This window comes from Curcuma longa, chromosome 11 (assembly GCF_044706935.1).
Source record: "Curcuma longa cultivar G26 ecotype Majalengka, Jawa Barat chromosome 11, ITB_CL_G26_1.1, whole genome shotgun sequence".
NCBI classification, from domain to species: Eukaryota; Viridiplantae; Streptophyta; class Magnoliopsida; order Zingiberales; family Zingiberaceae; genus Curcuma; species Curcuma longa.
Window position 1 is genome coordinate 15,139,283 of NC_133871.1, and position 17,423 is coordinate 15,156,705.

Consider the following 17,423-nt stretch of genomic DNA (forward strand, 5'->3'; position numbering starts at 1 on the left):
TCGATGCTCATCTGATTAAGACTTGTACATAAATGGTAAATGACGATTGATTATAATGGGAAATAATTTTATAAATATATTGACTATCAATAGCAATCGCATCTATTCTTTCATCAAAGTAAAAGAGATAACAAAAGCATCCGATTCTTTCCACACATCTCGCAATCACATTTTTCTTTAATTAAATGGGAAAACTCCCCATTGATTCTTCGATCGTGTGGTAGCGATGGTCCAAGAGGCCATCTGCATGAATCTTAAATATATTAATTGTCATTAATTAATTTTCATGTAGTATGGATAAAGTTGTGTGCACCTTTAATTACATAATTAGATGTGATGTGCGATTATTTATAAGCATAAACATATTTTAGGTCGAAAGCATGATATATTTGCCATACAATACAATTGACAATATATTCATTCATCTGATTATAAAAGCAAGATGCTTTTTATATCAAAAGGACGTAAGCATATATATCAGATAGGAATCGATGAAAGGAGTATTTATAATTCCTCAACCTTTTCCCTGGATATACAAGCATTTGCCAAAGCCAAGGACCACTGCCAAATAAAGCTCTAAATGTTCAATCAGAATGAAAATGAGATGTCCCTAAAGGTGAGATCCTAAATTTATTAATTGAATAGAAAAGTAGAGAAGATCCGTAATTTGTTAATTTGATCTAGAAATGTAGAGACAGAGTCCAAGTCCGAGAATCAATCGAGATGTATTAGACACAATAAATATAAGGCTAGAAATGCACTGAGAGTCTATATATAGACGTCTGAAGGTGGATGGGCATACTCCAAGCATAGAATTAATGTTTTAGCTCTAGTGCAAGTTGTATGAATGTGCTGCCTCAGTAGAACAGTACACTAATCTATTCCTGGAGAGAGAAGGTGCTGAACGATGGGCGAAGTTGTACGAGATGTTTTGGAGCCGTTTACGACGTCCGTCACACTTAGGATCCGATACAGCGCTAGACAAGTAGTAAATGGTGCCGAGTTTAGGCCATCCACCATTGTCAACAAGCCTAGGGTTGAGATTGGAGGAGATGATCTTAGCACTTTCTACACTCTTGTATGTTTTATGTAGTGTTTTTTATTACTTAATTCCTACTCTCTCTCTCTCTCACACACACAAATATGTATTGTATTACTACAGGTGATGGTGGATCCTGATGCACCCAACCCTAGTAATCCATCAATGAGGGAGTACTTACACTGGTGTGATGCTATCAGTATTTGAAAATTTACATTCCTCATGCTTTAACTTTAGTTGACTATGTATATTTATGTATATAGGTTAGTCACAGACATCCCTGGCACAACTAATGCGAACTTTGGTGAGTTAGTCGTTGTCATGCAAGTTCCATATATAGATTAATCATATATGTATAACTTTAGTCTGGCTACTTGAGTAATTAATTATTATGTTTTAATTAATTAATTAGGTCGTGAAATATTATGCTACGAGGGGCCGCGACCAGCGTTAGGAATTCACAGGATGGTGTTTGTGCTGTTCAAACAGCTGGGAAGGCAGACGGTGTTTGCGTTGCCGGAGGTGCGACAGAACTTCAACACAAGAAGCTTCCTGACCGAAAACTACCTAGTTCCAGTCGCTATTTCATACTTCAATTGCCAGAGGGAGACTGGATCCGGTGGTAGAAGATTTGCCTCTTAATCAATTATATATATTAATTAGATCATGCATCCCTGCATCGTATATATCATACGATGTTAATTACAAGGTTATTATATACATGCATCATCCCTGACCCTGCAGCATCGTATTATATATATGCATGCTGATTAGCATATGAGGAAGAGGAGGCTAGCTACTATATTGCAAGGTTTCTTATCGTGTTACTGTAATTGAATTAAATGAACAGAAAAATATACCATGTGGTTATATACACACACACGTTGTTCTCCACGAAATAAAATGTACAAGTGAATAAAATTTGACCATTCTAAATAAAGTTATTATTCTACTAGCAAGAGATGGAGACTTGGATGCTCAGCCTGCTACCTAGTTTCTTCCCCATTAATGATCGAATGGGTTGCCGTATGCGTCTCTCGTTTGGCCTCATTTAGCCTCCACAAAATTTATGCCAAGATACGGTGGAAGTGATATGATTGAGTCTTAGCTTGTTCTAGTTAAGGAGATGATGCGTCTGACGCTGACCTGAAGCAGAATATTCCTTGACAACAACGTGGATGGTCTGGCTTCTGGTCATCGATGCATTGTTCAAAGGAACCTTCAAAATTCTTCATGGATTGCTGTAATACAGTTGACTGTGCTTTTATAACTCATCCAAAGAATATACTAAAAAAAGACCCAATTAAGTTTAATTATGAGATAGTAATTAATTAACAGTAAGTCTTCTGGACCAAGTTGTACTCGGATGATCAATGCTATATTTATTTATTCACAGAGAATCCTTAGTTAATTAATTAATTCCGTCAAATATTGTTTATATTTACTATCCTAAATGGATCATCACACGAACTCAAATGCCAACCTTTGCTATTCCTGCTCACTTAATGATGCATGGGATGATATATGAGAAGTCAAACTTTAATGGATCATAACTTTTGATTTGGATATCAGAATGAGATATGATCAGTTGTTAATCGAAGCTTTTCCAAAGAATTTATTCGGTAATGGGTAAAACCCATACCAATCCATTTTCGGACTCATCTGACATCGTTTAGTGTTCCATCCACAACTCTGAACTTATTTTTACTATTTATAGTAAATTTTTATTTTTAGTATTTTTGATTTTTTTCAAATTAGAGTTTGGTTTATGGTCTATATATGTATAGGCGTGTTTAGCTGTTTATAGTTAGTTTGGATGATTGAATAAACTTTTTTTTGCAAAAACCCTAGAGGCTTTGCCGTCACATTTTTTCTTTGTTTTTTTCAATTTCTCAAACTTATTCTTTCCACAATTCTCCTCTAATCTTCCACTCCAGAATAATCATTATTCTATCAAACGTCACTTAGGACTACAAGTTTTTATATTTGATGAGATCAAGATCAAGCATGCATAAATATTCAATGGCGTAAGTTAATTAGGTGACAGGTGTTGGAAATTTAAATGGAAATTAAATAAGAAGAGATGGATGAAAGAGATTCCATTGTGCATGAGTTTTTAATTTCACATTGAAAGTCTCATGAATTTATTATCAATTTATGTTGCATCACCATATGCATTAATATTATGAACATATGTATGGAGAGACTCTATTATACGGGTATTGATGCAAATCCAAGACCTAGATTGTACCGACCCAAGTTAACTTGTGTGCTTGCACGATTTATGCGCATTGAATGTTGAATCGGTCGGGATAAAATTTGCCCAAATGAATGAATTAATATTTTGTCATTCGAATCAATTTTGTTATCTGCTCAATTGCATAATGGATGAGGAGGGTGGAAGTAAATTATCTCCCTCCACTTTCATTCTCCTAAATTTTCCTCACTGTCATGTTTTTTCGCTCGGCAGAACCCATGATAACATTTCAACATTCAGGTATCGTTTCAGTTTGCCACGACCGACCTGTGTTTGATAGTGATCGCGGTCCACCATTGTATCTTTTGAAACAGACGTCCATCGTGACTTCTAAACACCGTCGAAGGGGATGAATATATTTTAAAGAAATTACGTCATGTAAAACTCGACACTCGGTGACTCGACATCTCGATCTCACTTGGCTGTTTGGTTAACTCGACCTTGACACTCGACTGACTTGACACTCGACTGACTCGGTAGTTGGCTGACTCGACCTTGACACTCAGTTGATTCAACCTCGGTGACTCAGCAACTCCTTGGCAACTCAACCTCATCAACTCAGCTCGATAGCTTGGCCATATAAAGTAGCTCAACTCGACAACTTAGCTTGGCTATACAAGGTATCTCAGTCTTCTAGACAACTCAACCATCCCAAGTAGCTCATCCTTGCTTGACAGTTTAAAATTATCTACTCAGGTCACTCAACAAATTAATCTAAATTAATTTGATTTTTTGTAAATTCAAAATTTTCCCCTCTATCTCCTATAAAGATTCTTCAACATTTTAAAAACGAATTCTTTTTGTTGAGATGGCCATGGAAGCCATTGAGATACAACAAACTCAACACATGACAATCCCTCTGTCCCGATTGGAAATATTCGAATCAACCATGGAGAAAGGCTAGAGAAGTTCACTGAATTAAACTTCAAGCGATGACAACAGAAAATGTTCTTCTACTTGACCTCGCTGAATCTAGCTCAATTCTTGACTGAGGAGCCTCACAAGACTACTGAGGATGCGATTGATGTCCAGATCATCAGTGTAGTGAAGGCATGGACTACTACTGAGTTCCTATGCGAAAGCTACATCCTCAATTATCTTACTGACTCATTATTCACTATGTATACATAAAGAGAACGGCTAAGAAGTTGAGGGAGTCCCTGAACGAGAAATACAAGACGAAGGATGTGGGAGCCAAGAAGTTCATCGTGAGTCGATCCCTGGACTATAAGATGGTTGATTCTAAGACAGTGATCAATCAAGTCCAAAAGCTTCATATAATCCTGCATGAAATTCACTCAGAAGATATGATTCTTAGTGAAACCTTCTAGGTGGCTGCTATCATCAAGAAACTTTCTCTCGACTGTAAGGACTTCAAAAACTACCTAAAGCATAAACGGAAGCAGATGAACATGGAACAAATCATTTTTAGACTTTGTATTGAGGAAGACAATAAAAGTTCAGAGAGAAAGTTATTCTCTCAAACTACTATGAAAGCCAATGTGATTGAGCACGGTCAAAGTTTGAAACGGAAGAATCCCAACATGACCTTGGGCAAGGAGCTCACTCTAAAAAATATATTGTATGTTTTGAAGATTTGAAAGAATCTAGTGTTCAGATCACTTCTAAGCAAGCATGATTTCTACATTATTTTTGAGTCAGACAGAGTTATACTATTCAAGAATGGAATATTTTAAGAAAGAATTATGTAACTGATGAGCTATTTAAGCTCAGTATAATAACCATTAAGGCCACAGTTAATAAGAATGAAAGCTCTTCTATTTATATGCTTGAGTTTTCGTGTTTGCGGCATGATAGACTAAAACAGGTTAACTACGATGTGCTGTGTAGATTAATTAATATGTAAAACATACTTACATTCCACATTGCCTGAAACATAAGTGTGAGACTTATGTTGAAGTTAAAATTACAAGGTTATCCTTTCAACATGTTGAAAGAAGCAATGAGTCACTCAGCTTAATCCACACCAACATGTATGACCTAAAGTGTATATTGACACGTAGTGGGAATAAGTATTTCATCACTTTTATTGATAATGACATAAAATAATATTTTATATATCTTCTCAAAAGTAAAAAAATAAAGTTATAGTGAAGTTTATTCTATGTAATGTTGAGATTGAAAACTAATTTAATAAAAAGATTAAGACAATTCAAAGTGACCGAGGAGGTGAATATGTTTCACCATTCATTAAGTTGTGTGCTAAACATGAGATCAAACACGAAACAATAACTCCCTATACTCCTCAGCAAAATGATATTGCTAAACGAAAGAATTGTACTATGAAAGAGATGATGCATGCTCTTCTATTTAACTTTGGGCTACTAAAGCACATACCGGGGGGGGGATTGTGTTGACACCTAATTACCTTTTGCATAAGGTGCCCTGGAAAAAAATAGATAAGAACCCTTATGATTTATGGAACGGAATACAATTATCTTTTAAATACTTACGAGTGTAGGGGTGTTTGGCCAAAATTTGGTGCATGATCCGAAAAGGATAAAGATAAAACTAAAAATTATTGATTGCATATTTATTGGATATGCACATAATAACATTGCTTATAGGTTACTTGTATATGAATTTCAAATACCAGAGGTACACAAGAACTTGATTATTGAATCGAGAAATACCTTATTCTTTAAACATGTGTTTCTGTATATACCAGTTGATGCTAGCTCCTCAAAACAGACATTGAAACACAAGAAGAAGATGATGGACCAGTTGATGTTGAGCTCAGATGAAGTAAAGAGCTTGGATGAAAAAATCCTTCGGAACAGATTTTATCACTTTCATATTGAAAAGTGATCCCCAAAGTGACTGAGAAGCAGTGAGCTCTTTTGAGAGATCTCAATCGGAAGATGCAATTGTATTTAAAATTAACTCTATCTTGTAAAATCACACTTGAAAACTTGTGGATCTTCCTCAGGGAAGTAGATCAATAGGGTGCAAGTGGATTTTTAAGAAAAAGATGAAATCAAATAGCATGATTAATAAGTATAAGGCCAGATTGGTAATTAATAGTTATCGACAATGAGAAGACCTTGATTAATTTGATACATATTTTTTGATATCGAGAATAACTTTTATTAGAGTGTTATTGGCGATTGCCACTCTATGGAATCTAAAAATATATCAGATAGATGTAAAGACAGTCTTTCTAAATGAAAATTTAGAATAAGAAATCTACATGGAGCAATATGAAGAGTTTTCTATACAAGGTCAAATTGGCGTATTCATAATCTCCCGGGCGAAACGAGTGACTATGACTGGCGTTTTGATCCGGATGAGTAAAGGTAGTAAATTATCATTAATTGGTCATTTAACGTTGCTTATGGTCGAAATTCCTATAAAAGAGGAGGTTATGATCTTTTACAAGGAGGGCGTAAGTAAATTATTTCCATCCACCTTTGTTCCTTTTTGTCGTGCTTTTTCACTCGGCAAAACCTGTGATAGCATTCGGGTATAGTTTCAGTTCGTCATGACCAACCTATGCTTGGTGGTGATTGTGATCCATCGTTGTATCATAGGAAATAGACATACATTGTAACCTTTAAGTATCGTCGGAAGGGATGAATTTATTTTAAAGAAACTGCGTCAAAAAAATATCGACACTCAATGGCTCAATAGCTCGACCTCACTCAACAGCTTGGACACTCTGCTAGTTTGGTCTCGACACTCAGTGACTCGCAGCTCGACCTCAGCAACTCAGTCAAATAAGATCAACATTCATCAACTCAGCTTAGTTCAGCCATACAATACGATCCAATCTTCTGGTAGTATAATCATCTCAAATAGTTCATCTTTATTTAGTATTTTAAAATTATCTATTCAATCCACTCAACAGATAAATCTGAATTTAATTATTTTTTATAAATTTAAAAAATTCTTCACTATCTTCAACAAAGATATGCCCAACATCATCATATACATGAACATGACCTTACATATCCCTTCATGCCATTCATCATTGCTACTGTCTTTTATAGTATCCTGTTCTTCCTCAGATTCTATTTAGATTTGACCCTTTGTTTTTATCCATGCCAAGGTACAAGCTTAATGCCCTTGTATATTAATTCATAGTTTCCTCTCTACTTATTATGTATATACCCACTGCTCTTTATGTGTCGTCTCACCTTCAAATAATAGTTTTCTTCCTGGTCTCTACTAGCTATCACGTCGTGGCCCAGTCCCACTGCATGCTTCGCAGACCACAATCTCATACTGCAACTTCATTTCCTATTATTTTAAAGTCATTGGCTATTATTTGTCACTTTATGCGTCGTCACCTGCTGCCCTCCCATTCCTACCTATCGAGACGAGATTATCCCTGCTGCCGTGTAGTTAACTATAATTTTTCAATTTATTTTTTCACAGATGATCATGAAACTGATCGTATGGAACCGCTAATCGATTTCACCTTTTACAGAAGAGACGAGATCATCTTTTTTTCGATAATATTTTTTTATAATATTAAAAATATGCATATAAGTTTTATATTTATAAAATACATTCATATTTCTTAACTATATTTATTTTTTATTAACAATTGATTGTTATTCTATGATCAATATTAAAAAAATTTAAATTTATCATACTTATTCATCAATATTTAAAAAAGACTATTAGTACTTTTTTTTAAAATTCAGATGTCAATATTTTAAAATTATAAATATTATAGAACATCAATAAATTTTAATCAAAACTCATTAATTATCTTTGAAATAAAAAAGAATCATTTTAAACTGGATCATTTCACTCCTGAGAACTTTCTGAGTATAGTCATATTCTCAAATATGAAGTCTATAGTCTAGATTGAAAGATATAGATTTTTAAAATTTTCATAATTTTAAGATAATTTGACACAAGCTGATTAAAGAGCTTGTTATATTTATCATCAATACCATCAAAGAATTCCTATGACTTTTCTATTTTAAACCATGCTAAAAGTTTAAACTTTTAGATATTATAAGAGTCATTCATGAGTTTTGATCAAAACTAGCATTAAGAACATCAGAATCACTTCCGATTGAGATTATTATATTAATGAGAGCATCTTGAGTGTAACCGCATCTCAAATCTAAATTTCATAGCCTAAATTAAGAGCCATGAATTTTTAAAATCTTCACAAAGACAATTTGACACATATATACTTTTAAGTCTAGGTTTACTATATTTACTCACCAACACCATTAAAAGGTTCATAAAACTCTCTTAATTCAGACTATGTCAATATTTTATAATTCTGAATATTATAGGACCATCAATAAGTTTTATCAAAAACTCACTTATAGCCTTAGGAACCATATAATTATTTCAAATAAGAACTATTACACTCTTAGAGTCTCCTAAGTGTAACAATATCTTCAAACTTGAATTTTATATTCTAAATTGAGAGCTTTGAATTTTAAAATATTTATAATTTTAAAATAATTTGACATAAACTTATTAAAATGTCTAAGTTTATCTTACTTATCAATATCATCAATTAATTTCTAGAACTTCTATGTTGAGATTTTAAAATTCTAGACACTATAGATTCATCAATAATTTTGATAAAAAATATTATTATTGTATCTTAGAAATAATTTAAATCAAATTTATTGCATTCTTTATATTATAATCATATTCTCAGATATGATTTCAAAATCTAATTAGAGAGTTATAGATTTAGGAAATTAACATAATTTTGAATTATTTTATCAAGGACCGTCATACATAAAGTTTTAATATTCACTATAATAACCAATTGTCCATGGCAATTAATAGATGATGTAACAATAGTCTATATCAATAAAAAGGGATATAATAAAAAATATATATGTATTTTGATAAATATAAAATATATGAATTTTAATATTACGGAAAATTAATTATGCAGTTCAATAAAATTATCGATATTTTCTTATTCCCTTCTTTTACTCGCCCGGTCATACTCGCTCCGCGTGCCGAGCACGTGGGTCAGGGAGCAGGGTCCGTGCGATCGGATCGCGACCGTCGATCGCTACCCGTTTCGAGGCGAGTGACCACCGAAGCTCCGGGGCCCGCTGTCGTCGCTACGGTATCAGTGTGGAGACAGAGGAAATAAACAAGGGGCAGGAAGCCACGACGTGTTTCCCCGTGTTTATACCTAGAAATCAGTGGCTTCATAACTTTCTTATCGCATGATTAAACGGGTAGACTCTTGAGTGGTAGAATGGTGCGTCGACAGTGCTGCCGCAGAGGGACTGGATCTGACCATGTGCGACCACAACGGCAACCCCGGCCGACGTGCCAGCGACAGCACCAGCCATCATCATGAGAGTGGGGGCGCATCCCGCACGATCACGACGCAAACGGACGGTCTATAAGGAGTCCACGTCGACTCCGCATTGTGATTAAATGCTCCATGTCGCAGCCTGGGTCGCTTTCGGTAATGAATGGAGTTTGGGGGTGAAGTGGGGTCCGCCTTCCGCGATGTTGAGCGGGAAAAGAAAGGCTGTTCTTTAATTCTGATAACATCTCTCTCCTTCACTACTATTTATTATTATTATTATTTATTTATTTTTACCTTCTGCTTTGATTCTTTCTTCGGGTCTCTTCTCGTCTCCCGTGAGGCTGTCTCCTCGACTCCTCCCTTGCTCGTCCGAGGACTATTAAGATTCGTTCGCCCTGATCCTTGTAGCCGATCGCAGCCATGGCAGTCGCCGAGATCTTCTCGATTCGGTGGGTATTTTTGATTTATTTTCCCTTTATCGACCGGATCGATTGGTTTGTCGTGATAAGTTTTGATGTATGATAATCTCGTCTCGGAAATGGAAGGGAGTACGCGTGGAAGATGAGGGGCGTCGACTATGAGAAGTGCTGGCCATTTTTGGAGGACCGGAAAGGGCGGTCTTTGCCTCCGATGCCGGTTCGGAAGTTCCAGTGGTGGGCAGACGAGCTGCGGGAAGTTCGATCCGTGGTCGAGGCGACCGATGGTCTTGATTACAAGGTTTCCATAGATGCTGCTGCTGCTGTCCAAGTACAGGTAAATGTCGCGGCAGAATTTTCTGGAGTCGATCTGGAAAGAGACCGAGAAGCTTCAGCGGAGGAGCGGCAGGAGAGGACTCGCCCTCCTACTTCTTCCCGGGCAAAACAAAGAACGCCCAAGAAGAGGTCCATTATCGAGCTCTTTGCGGTGGCCCCGCCGATTCGTAGCATACATGAGGAAGATCGCCAAGATCATCGACGCGGTGGCGGCAAGCAGCAAGGAGCTGCCGTCGCGTCACATAGCAGTTTGCGGGTTGGGGACGGGATCGAGATAAGGGAAAGAAAGAAGCGGAATAAAGATGGATCATGCCGGAAGATGCTGATGGATAAGATTGGGGCAAAGAAAAAGTTGAAGCCTAAGACGAAGCTTATGAAGAAACACAAGCAGGATGAGATCCGTGCAGCCAAAAAGGTATGTGGCAACTTCTTCGAACGCAGATTTTACCCTCATCCTTCATATATCTATATGTTCGGAATAATTCCTAACTCAAACACTGTGCATAGTAGATTAATAATGTGTGGCTGTAGCTGTCAGCTGTAGTCGTGCGGATCTTGTGTCTTTTTTTCTTATCATTAATTCTTCCATGTGTTTTACAAGAATATGCATTCCTTAATCAAGTTATGAGGTCAGTGGAGGGAGGCCACTAGCGGGTATGGAAGTTTAGCAACTTTAGGAGCCTAGGCTGCTGATATTTCATGCGGTAAACATGCTTGTAGGGGCCCGACCATAGCTGGAATTGACTAAAAAATCTATACTGAACCAACTAGCTGTGAATTGAGTGCTTATGTGGTGTGTCTTAAAAGCACACCTTTCATCCTTTCCTTTTGTAATTTCATCCATTAACGATATCTATTTTTCAGATAACTTTGAGTTCAGTACTGCTTAGTACTAATGGTGTGGTCCTGGTACACGACAACGGATTTGAACTTATTCTTACTTTTTGCAAATTGTTGATTCTGTAGTTAACTTTGTGGTACATGAGATATACACAAAAAAGCTGTCATCAACCACTTAGGCTAAAAGTTCCATGAAGATCATAGTTACTAAAAATAAACATGATTGTATATGAAAAAATTTGGCACCTTGACTCACTATATCTCCAAGACAATAATCCACTTTTACACCACATCTTAAAGTATCATGTAGATGTAGCGGCTTAATTAAAGGTCTCATCCACATATATTCGAGTCAAGAAATTTATCTGAGTTGATTATATCTCTAGAGTGTAAATGGTAACTGTAGACTAATCCATCTTCATATCTAAAAAAAATACTACATTTTGAACTAACCAACTCGCTAATTAAGCTAGCAATGTTGCGAGTGTAAGCACAAAGGAGGTCTATTAATTATGGACCTCCACTCAATAGGTACTAATTGAAAAAATTGAGGGCAGCAGCCATAGCCACTCAATAAGTCCTCTGCATATTCTCAACTTAATCTTTTCATAATTAAGTTAGCCATTTAGTCCTCTTAATTTTCTATTAGTGGTATTCAATCGGGTGTTGAGATAGGGTGACTAGTTAAACTGAAATGTTGAGGTGCCATTAATTATTCCAATAGAGTTGGCCTTGCCTCATTTAGTACAGGATGCATTGCTTTGCCTCCCGCATCTCAATCTAGGACATTTGGTGCGCATGCCATCCCTATGTTATCCTATATGATTTGATCTACACTACTATACATAAAGAAAATGATAAGCTTTGTCGTTTTTATCTAGTAATTTCTTCCTTTATTTAATGATGACAATTATGATGTTTGGAAGATATATGAAAATGGAAATTAAGCTGCAATTTTAATGATTATGGTGAATAGTGAGTTTAAGAGATGAGGAGCCAAGTTAGAATACATCTCTGAGTGATGTTGTTCACTTGTATTAAAGAAATCATTTGGATAAATCAAGTAATTAATGCTAGAGCCCTAACCTACCCCAACAAGTTGTTATTGATGAAAATTTTTGGATATTTATGGGAGAAAAAAAATATCAAAGGAGGCACAAAGCATAGTAGGGCATACTGCAAGAAGAGTTTAAAAGAAATCACAAATTTTGAAAAATCAAATTTCAATCTTTAAGAAGAGACTTAGAGAATCTAAAAAAGAAGAAGGAAAAGAAAAGATGAACTATTTTACAAAATTAATTCATGCTGATAGTGAATCAGGTGAAGTGAGATGGAGATAAAATTATTGATGAATAGATGTGCAAAAGATATTAACTGACATGTTAGAGAAATATGCTTATGCGATAGCTTCTATCAAAGAATCAAAATATTGTTTTGATCTACCAGTTCAAGTGATGAGCTCCTTATTGTCTTATGAGCAAAGGAAGTTAAGAAACCTTGATGAGTTAATGAAATGCATTTCAGTGTAAGTTAAATTTCACACTTAACAAGATTTTGAAGAAAAATGATAAAACAAATCAACAATGAGAAGATAAATCCAAGAGAAACAACAATAGAGGTATGAACTCCTTCAACTCAAAAGTCTCATGCAAAATTTACATGAAGACAAATTATAGTATTAATGATTGATAGTGGCAAGGAAAATTTCAATGCAATTTATACAATAAGTTAGGCCTTGTCACAGATAGTTGCAGATTTGAAAAAAAAAATCAAGCCAATTTTTAAAGAGATGGTCAATCATTTTTCCACATGTTAAATGCATTTGTAGAAAAGATAACATTGGGTATATACATGGTGGTTGTAGTGATCATATATGTTGGGAAATAAGTGTACATTTATTGACACATATAGATACTACAGTTACTTCTAAAGTCAAGATGGGAAATGGAGATGTAATTGAAGCTAAAGGCAAAGGTACCATCAGAGTAGAAACTAAAAGAGAATAAAGAGTAAAAGGGTAGGAAGAACTGTAACTTTGGCTATGCAAAGTCTGAGAAGCTCTAAAATAAGGAATACAAACTAAAGACTCCTGCAAAGCAAAGAAGTAGAATGAGTAATGCAAATTAGGAATTGAAGTTTTAAACATTCTAATTGTTTAAGAGTTTATTTTGGTACGTTCTCCTCTTAAGGAGAATAATCTTTAAAGCAAGTCTCCTGATTTATGCTTATGTGCTTTTCTTTGATCAGTTGCCCTTCCTCTTTCAGGAGGAAACTTGTAAGCTTTACATGTCATCTCCAGCTGAGGTGTACAAAATACTGAGAAGCAAAGTGCATGAGAAGCAGTTTATAAAGATGCACAAAAAACTTGTTCATAAACAGGTGAAGACAGCAACCATGAGAACCTTACTAAAGAAACATATTTTTAGACTTGTTCAGACTTCAAAGTTTGTACCAAGAAATCAGGGGGTCACGAGGATACCTCCTGGAATTACTAGAGTCAAGAAGAGAAAATGGAGCAATTCTACAAAGAAGAGAAAGAAAAGGGAGAAGACATTGGATAGTGACCTTGTGGAGCTTTATCATGATCCAACCGAAAATTTGACTATTTCTGGTAAAGGCGACACTCTACTGAATGCCAGAGGTAGTTTACCTCTGCAGCTGCCTCATTTGGGAACACTCTGCAAAATAGTTTCTGATGTTCTGGCTGCATCATCAACTACGGACAGTTTAAGTAGATATCCTTCTGCAAGTGAAGGAGCTCAGTTAAACACAATTGATGAAGAAACACATAGAAGTCTGAATGGTAAAGGGCTTATTACTAACAGCACCCCACCCGGTGAAACTTCCTCAGAAAAGCAATTCAATGGCTGTTTTGCTCATGCTTCTGCTAATTCCTCAATCGCAAAGAGGACTCCCCTTATTGAAATTTTGGATCTGAATCATCCGGTCAATGAGGACGTGGATTTAAATTGCATATGTCAGGATGGCTTCATGTCAACACCTAGTTCCAACTGCTCAGTTAATATGAATAATCTTGGACCAGTAAATAATGGTAGGCTTGATCCAGAAACTGGGGCCTGTCAAGAACAAAGTCTTTCTATTTCAGCAGACCATACAAGCAGGTCAAAAGATCCTATAGTCAAGGGTATTTCAGCTTCCAATGCATTTAGTGCTCTTGGTCTTCTCAGGAACCAAGACAGTTTATCTTGTTTAGGCCAAAGTCGCTTGAACCCAATTGTTAGAAATACTCATCCAATGCACCAAATAATAGATGCATGCAATGATTTCCCTAACTTTCACCAAACATACCAGTTACCAAAAGATACATTAACTAGCACTCACTCTTCTGTTTATGCAAAAACTTTTGTAGAACCAACATCAATTGGAGGACCAATTAAGAGGGACAAGTTCAATGAAGGTTTCATCGGATTGCCTCTTAATTCACATGGAGAGCTTATCCAGTTTCATCCAAGGACAAGATATGATTCTTGTGAGATAGATAAGGTTTCAAACCCACAATTAAGCTCTCTTCAGTTTTTCCCTTCCACTAGTCATTTTGTGCCACACTCTAGCTATATCTGGACTAGAGGTAAGTTTCCTTTTATTTCATCAAACCATGATGCTGATCAGAATTGGTTCTTGAAGCAATACAATCCACCTAGACAAGCTGTGTTATCTGACTTGAGTTCTGTTGAGTTGCAAGCTCTTGAGAAACTGAAGAATCAAACCTACGATGAAAAAGCTCAAGTTAATCACTGTGATCCTGGAGAACTGGAATTTTCTCATCCTGCTTGTAGGGATCATATTATAACTGAAAGTTGCTCTGATAGGATTAAGTTTCGGTCAGACAGAGACTTTGAGCTAGGCATGCAATCTGTCATCCAACCAACAATGCGCTTGATGGGAAAAAATGTGACCGTTGGTAGCTACAACAAAGAATACCATGCTACAAGCTGCCACAACTTGAGGATGTACCAACCTGTTTCAAAGAGATGGCCTCATGAGGATTGCATTGGTCAAACAGAATCTGGATCATTAGAGATCCCTTCGAATTGTTGTTCCACATCACCAGAGAAATGTACACCTAATTGTATGCATCTTGGTTTTGGATATGATTGGATGTTGAATGGTGGATGTTCCTCAACCAGTGGAGACTGTGGGTTTCATTTTGACCTTTCACGAAGTTTTGTTCCCTCTCAATCATTTCTGAATAGACACTCTACGGTTCATGGCAGAGTGGAAACTCAGTCTGTTGATGTGGAGCAAAGGACAATGTTTTGGAGTCCATATCCCCCAAACATACGGCATCATATGCTAATAAATTCAAACAATTGCAAGCATGGTCAAAGTTTATCTTATAGTGTTCCATCAACTTCCCATCCCACTTATCTCAGTCAAGTTTCTACTCAAGCATCAAGAGCAACGCCTATACAAAAGCTTCCACAGTGGATGCAAGATTCAACAAGTTCCCAGCATTTTATTCGTTATCCTACTTCAATGTACCAATCGTGCAACATGCAGGCCAATAGTGGTTATCCTCACGCTTCCATGCATCCAAGACCAGTTTTGTCTTTCCCTTGCAGTAGTAACAGTAGTTCACATACATATGAATCATATGCTCCCATCTCTACGTTTGACCCTTCATCCATTACTGGTTCGGCAACAAAAAATTTCAGTTTCACATCCTCAAATTATGGAGACAAAATCAAAGTCAATTATGGCGGTGGATTTATCTTTGTTCATAATAATATTCAAGATCATTCTAACAAAGGGAGAAAAAGATTTGCTTCTGCAGACGAGAAAGACATAGAAACAGCAAAAAGGCCTAACATCAAGCTGCAAAAAGACTTAAATTTTACAGCATCAGTGAGCAGAGAACAGCCAATTGGACAGAAAGATAATGCAGTTGCATCAGAAGTGAATGGTTGTGTGAGTTCAGCGGTCGATGTCAGCTGTCCAGTTACAGATAATGAGAAAGATAATGCTGTAGCTTCTGGTTTATTTGTTTGCTCAAAATCCAGCCATAAAAGATCAGGACCTGTCAAACTTAGTGCAGGAGCAAAGCATATACTGAGGCCCAATGGAAGTCTGGATCAGAACTCTCCACCAATTTATTCGACTGTATATTTTACTCAAGCAACTAGTTCTAGCAAAGATGAAAAGGAGAAAGCAGCAAAAGTCTACAGGTTTTAAATTCTTACTGAGACATTTCCTCCATGCAATGGGATTCCAGAATGCTACTTTGGTTTGATGGAGACATCCTTAGTAGGCTTGTTAACAGGTAATGTCTTTTTGTTAGGCCATAGGCTTATAATAGGGAAGGAATGGTATTTAATATCCCTCTGTTAAACTCAATTAGATCAATCATTGTGCTTAAAAGTTACTTTGTATTCTCTCACTGTTATGGACACCTTTAAATTGTATCAGCAACCTGCACATTTTGTTAATATTCCATATCTTCTACATACCCCAGGTTCTGTCGTTTAGTTGACTCTGATAATACCTCGCTGAATATGTAAGTAATGTGCCAGTCAAAAGGAGATATTTTTGGGCTTGATGTTGCTCGCCAAAAGGAGATAATTATGCGGGCTTGATGAGGACTTTATCCATGTTTCTAATTAGTGAAGCATCTGTTTTCATCAACAAGACCATGTGGATTGTATTCTATTGTCCTCTGTTTATTAGGTTTGAAAGTCATATTTCTCCTGTTACTTTATGAATCATAAATGATGCACATTCGGTGTCAGAACCTTATGTGACTCTAATTTCAGTGGCATTCATATTCTTTACGCACTGGTGCATTTTTCTTTTGGCGTGGGCTGGTACTGGAAATAGTAGTTGTTAAAATTGATTTTTATGATTTTTCTTGCCTCAGTCCTTTGAATTTGGTGTGTTTCAACTTTCAATGTGTACAATTATTTTTTGTAATTTTAAAGTACTTTGGCAATGTGCACTGTTTCTTAGAGCTACTTTATGCAGCCAGTTAGGACGCTCTCCTCTAGTTTGTTTCGCTATGTTCATAATCTATCTTTCATTTCACTGCCATTTAAAATACTCAAATACTAATTCCTTTACTTTTTCCATGATTGGTCATAATATATACTGCATGGATTTCGATTAGGAACAGTTTATTAGATTCTAACGGCTTGCGATCACTCTATGCCCTGATTTAAGATTAGTTTTCCTTCCATCTTGAAAACTGTTAATTAATATAGTGAGTATGCCTGGAAATTCCTCTTTTAGTTTGCTAGACATTAT

General features: G+C 36.2%; 2 protein-coding genes across 3 annotated transcripts; both read left to right on the top strand.

Annotated features, from left to right (window-relative positions):
- The first annotated feature begins 830 nt into the window (after window positions 1–830).
- LOC141838860 (protein VERNALIZATION 3-like) lies at window positions 831–1,960 on the top strand. Its single transcript, XM_074726461.1, has 4 exons — window positions 831–1,078; window positions 1,163–1,224; window positions 1,303–1,343; window positions 1,452–1,960. The coding sequence occupies exons 1-4, from the start codon at window positions 908–910 to the stop codon at window positions 1,679–1,681; spliced, it is 504 nt and encodes a 167-aa protein (XP_074582562.1). The 5' UTR covers window positions 831–907; the 3' UTR covers window positions 1,682–1,960.
- A 7,959-nt stretch (window positions 1,961–9,919) lies between these two features.
- Window positions 9,920–16,925, top strand: LOC141842231 (uncharacterized). Of its 2 annotated transcripts, XR_012602870.1 has the most exons (4): window positions 9,920–10,022; window positions 10,119–10,740; window positions 13,431–16,446; window positions 16,639–16,925. XR_012602870.1 is itself a non-coding variant. In XM_074730450.1 (3 exons), exons 1-3 carry the CDS (start codon window positions 9,994–9,996, stop codon window positions 16,356–16,358), a joined length of 3,579 nt encoding a protein of 1,192 aa, XP_074586551.1. In that variant the 5' UTR covers window positions 9,920–9,993; the 3' UTR covers window positions 16,359–16,630. The 2 variants fall into 2 exon arrangements, 1 of the variants encoding a protein (XP_074586551.1); XM_074730450.1 differs by lacking the exon at window positions 16,639–16,925 and having other exon boundaries at window positions 13,431–16,630.
- Window positions 16,926–17,423: the final 498 nt, after the last annotated feature.

What these genes read in the sequence shown, in the direction of transcription:
- LOC141838860 (XM_074726461.1), top strand. Translation starts at nt 908, where the DNA reads ATGGGCGAAGTTGTACGAGATGTTTTGGAGCCGTTTACGACGTCCGTC. An exon ending in TTAGCACTTTCTACACTCTT is followed by an intron (nt 1,079 to 1,162) that starts GTATGTTTTATG and finishes GTATTACTACAG; the next exon opens with GTGATGGTGGATCCTGATGC. An exon ending in ATGAGGGAGTACTTACACTG is followed by an intron (nt 1,225 to 1,302) that starts GTGTGATGCTAT and finishes TTATGTATATAG; the next exon opens with GTTAGTCACAGACATCCCTG.
- LOC141842231 (XM_074730450.1), top strand. Translation starts at nt 9,994, where the DNA reads ATGGCAGTCGCCGAGATCTTCTCGATTCG. An exon ending in GCCGAGATCTTCTCGATTCG is followed by an intron (nt 10,023 to 10,118) that starts GTGGGTATTTTT and finishes CGGAAATGGAAG; the next exon opens with GGAGTACGCGTGGAAGATGA. An exon ending in AGATCCGTGCAGCCAAAAAG is followed by an intron (nt 10,741 to 13,430) that starts GTATGTGGCAAC and finishes TTCCTCTTTCAG; the next exon opens with GAGGAAACTTGTAAGCTTTA.